Source organism: Carlito syrichta, unplaced genomic scaffold (assembly GCF_000164805.1).
Source record: "Carlito syrichta isolate Samal-C Ts95f unplaced genomic scaffold, Tarsius_syrichta-2.0.1 Scaffold307208, whole genome shotgun sequence".
Taxonomy (NCBI): domain Eukaryota; kingdom Metazoa; phylum Chordata; class Mammalia; order Primates; family Tarsiidae; genus Carlito; species Carlito syrichta.
Genome location: NW_007251304.1, coordinates 1,447 through 4,857, shown reverse-complemented (window position 1 = coordinate 4,857; position 3,411 = coordinate 1,447). Strand labels below are relative to the sequence as shown.

The 3,411-nt window shown below is 41.4% G+C and overlaps 1 gene segment (V, D, J or C); it reads left to right on the top strand.

The window, feature by feature from the left end:
- Nucleotides 1-1,009: 1,009 nt before the first annotated feature.
- On the top strand, nt 1,010-1,562 carry LOC103266511. The segment is given in 2 exon segments: nt 1,010-1,055; nt 1,174-1,562. Coding segments are annotated over 2 exon segments (435 nt in total).
- The last annotated feature ends 1,849 nt before the right edge of the window (nt 1,563-3,411 follow it).

Genomic DNA, 3,411 nt, shown 5'->3' with positions numbered 1-3,411 from the left:
CTGAGGAAATCCTGAGAATTCAAAGACATTCACAGAGGTACATTTAAATTTTGATATACTAACAACTATCGTAATACTATAAGAAAGGGATTGGTAGTAGTGGGAAACTGCCAGGGGAAGGGGTGAGGGGGGGCACACCTCATCAACAAGGATACCCCCCATATTTAAAATAAAAAAAATTTTTAAATCTAATATGCTTTTTAAAAACTGTTTTTTTTCAGTTAGGTAACTTACTACTTTATTTTTACATGATATTTCATTTTTTTTTTTTTTTTGAGTTGGAGTCTCACTTGGTCGCCCAGACTGGAGTGCAGTGGCCGCTCCCGGCCACCGCAGCCTTGTCTGCTGGGCTCCGGCGATCCTTCCGCCTCAGCCTTCCAAGTAGCCGGAATTACAGGCATGCACTACCACGCCCGGCTGATTGATATTTCATTTCTAAAGGATTCTAGGAATAATACATTATCATATATTTTGGAAGGAAAAAATGTTTGTGGAAATTTGATTGTTTTTTGAGCCAGAATCTCACTCTTTTGACTAGGCTGGAGTGCAGTGGCACGAGCACAGCTCATCTCAGCCTCAATCTGTTGAGTTCAGGCAATCCTTTTGCCTCAGCCTCTCGAGTTGCTGAGACTACAGGTGTGCAGAAGTTTTGATAAATTGTAGAAAATAGAAGGAAATCATGAATGGGCTCTCCGTGCTAAATGCTGGTGCTGCACCTAACCTCTAGAGGGTGATGCTGCACAGACTAGAGATGTTGTTTTTGTTGTAGATCACCATCAACTACTCAGTTACTCCTTGCAGCTGGCTGAGTTCTTTGTAGACAAGGGAGAAGAATCAGAGTTTTAAAAGCAACTCAGGAAGTTTTTGTATTTTTGTCTAAGCAAGGAGCTTGTACAGGCGAACCTTCCTTACACCTCTTATTTCCAAGGTCTTCGTATCTCTAGTGACTTTTCTTATCTTCTCAGAGGACATTCCAGAGAAGAGCCTGCATCATTTTCATTGTTCAGTCATGCTCTTCGTGCTCATCTCTCTACTGGGGATACATTTTGCCCTGAGTGAGTAAAATTTCTTTATGGTCTCTAGTTCCACAGATTCTGTCTAGAAATGCATAGGTTTTTAAAAATGCTGAAAATAGTGTGCACTGCTTTCACTAATATAATATTGATTTTCCAGGAGATACCAGAGCCCAATCTGTGACCCAGCCTGATGTACACATCACTGTCTCTGAAGAAGCCTCTGTGGAGCTAAGATGCAACTATTCCTATGTTATAACACCTTATCTCTTCTGGTATGTTCAGTATCCCGGCCAAGGCCTCCAGCTTCTCCTGGAGTACTATTCAGGGGACTCCCAGGTTCAAGGCATTAAAGGCTTTGTGGCTGACTTTGAGAAGAGTCAATCTTCCTTTAACCTGAGGAAACCCTCTGTGCATTGGAGTGACGCGGCTGAGTACTTCTGTGCTATTAGTGCCACAGTGCCTGAGACTGCAGGGGGAGCTGAATACAAACCTCCCATGGCAGTGGAACTTTTAGAGACTCAAGATCCCATTCTACAGTGTTTTTAAAGATCTCTTGTTTTTGTAATGGCAAATGAGGCAAAGATGGACTTAGTATACCCAGGTACTTCTATATAATTCTGTCAATCCTGATGTGCCCCATGTCTGATAAACTTCGTTTTAGGAGCTTTTTGCTCATTGTAGAATGAATTTGTTCATCTGTTCTTATCAGATAATAATCAGTTCCTCAAGGACTTGCCTTGATGTTGACTACATCAAGGGGAGTTGACTATGTGAGTTATGACATGGCTTAGGAGAAGCTTGGTTTTCATTTATCATTTCGTCTGTCAATCAACCAAGAATACCAGAGAAGAGTTTCTCACGTTCTTACCTGCAAGTTTGTCTCCTTGTTGAGTGGTCATTCAAAGCCTATTTTCTTAGAATTTCTTTTTCTCCCTCTAATTGTGCTGTTCGTGTGACAAAATATTTTGTCTTAGAATAAATACCTCTGTTTAGGAAAGATTATGAGAAATTATTACTCAACATTAAGAGACTGATAAGAAGTGTGAAGGACTGAGAAAACCATTATGATGATGTTAGTTCAGGCAACTACAGAGGGTGCCAAAACATGTGTACACATTTTTAAGAAGGGAAAAATATATACCATTAACAAAAGATGAATATAAGTCATGTTTGACTTCTGCAATTACAAGTGTTGCTCAAAGGGGTTACCATCAGTGTCCAGACTCTCCTGAAAAGAACTTCAAAAAGTAGTATATGGATAACATCTCTCAAAATGTGTATACATTTTTTTTTAGCACTGCCAGTATTTAAGAATAGTACAAGCCAGGCTCGGTGGCTCAGCCTGTAATCCCTCTCTTTGGGAGGCCGAGGTGAGTGAATTGCCTGAGCCCGCGGGTTCGAGACCCACCTAGGCAGCGAGACCTCATCTCTACAATAAATCAAAAAAATTAGCTGGGTGTGGTAGCGAGCTCCTGTAGTTCCAGCTAATTGGAAGGCTGAGGCGGAAGGATCGCCAGAGCCCAGCAGGTAGAGGCTGTGGTGGCCGGGAGTGGCCACTGCACTCCAGTCTGGGCGACAGAGTGAGACTCCAACTCAAAAAAAAAAAAAAAAAAAATAAGAATGAAGATCGAAAATTCATTAAAGGCTTTTTCATGGATATAAAAAGTAGTTCCTATTCTTTTCATATCACAAATTCTGAAAATCTACATCAGAAATCTGTGCATGTGATCCTTTTCATTTCTCTTCTATCTGCAGACATTGAAAAAATTTGTTACTTTCACTCTGTTGTTATATGAGTTTATGATTGGAATATTCAAGATTGATAATTATATGCTAAAATTGTGATAATCAACCATGTAGTAAGTTTAGCAATGCCAAACTTTACTAGAAATATTGGTAAGAATTATAGCAGATACTGGGGATCACTAGACTAGGTATAAATTTATTACTTTCTTCTGGTTAGGATAGAAAGAACTGTATAAGAAGATTTTATACACCTTGTGTGGTGAAGCCTTGGAGGATCACATGTACTATGGAGAAAAAGGTAGAGGAGGAACGGTCTCTTTCTTTTTTTCAGTAGGAGTCTTGCTCTGTCACCCAGATTGGAGTGCAGTGGCACGCTCCCGTCCACCGCAGCCTCGACCTGCTGGGCTCCAGCGATCCTTCTGTCTCAACCTTTCAAGTAGCTGGAACTACAGGTGCGTGCTACCACGCCTGGCTAGTTTTTGATTTATTGTAGAGACGAGGTCTTGCCAAGTTGCCCAGGTGGGTCTCCAACCCGTGGACTTAGGCAATTCACTGCCTCGGCTTCCCAAAGTGCTGGGATTACAGGCTGAGCCACTGGGCCAGCTAGGAACAATCTTTCTAGTAGCTATTTGGCTCCCAGTATAATGCG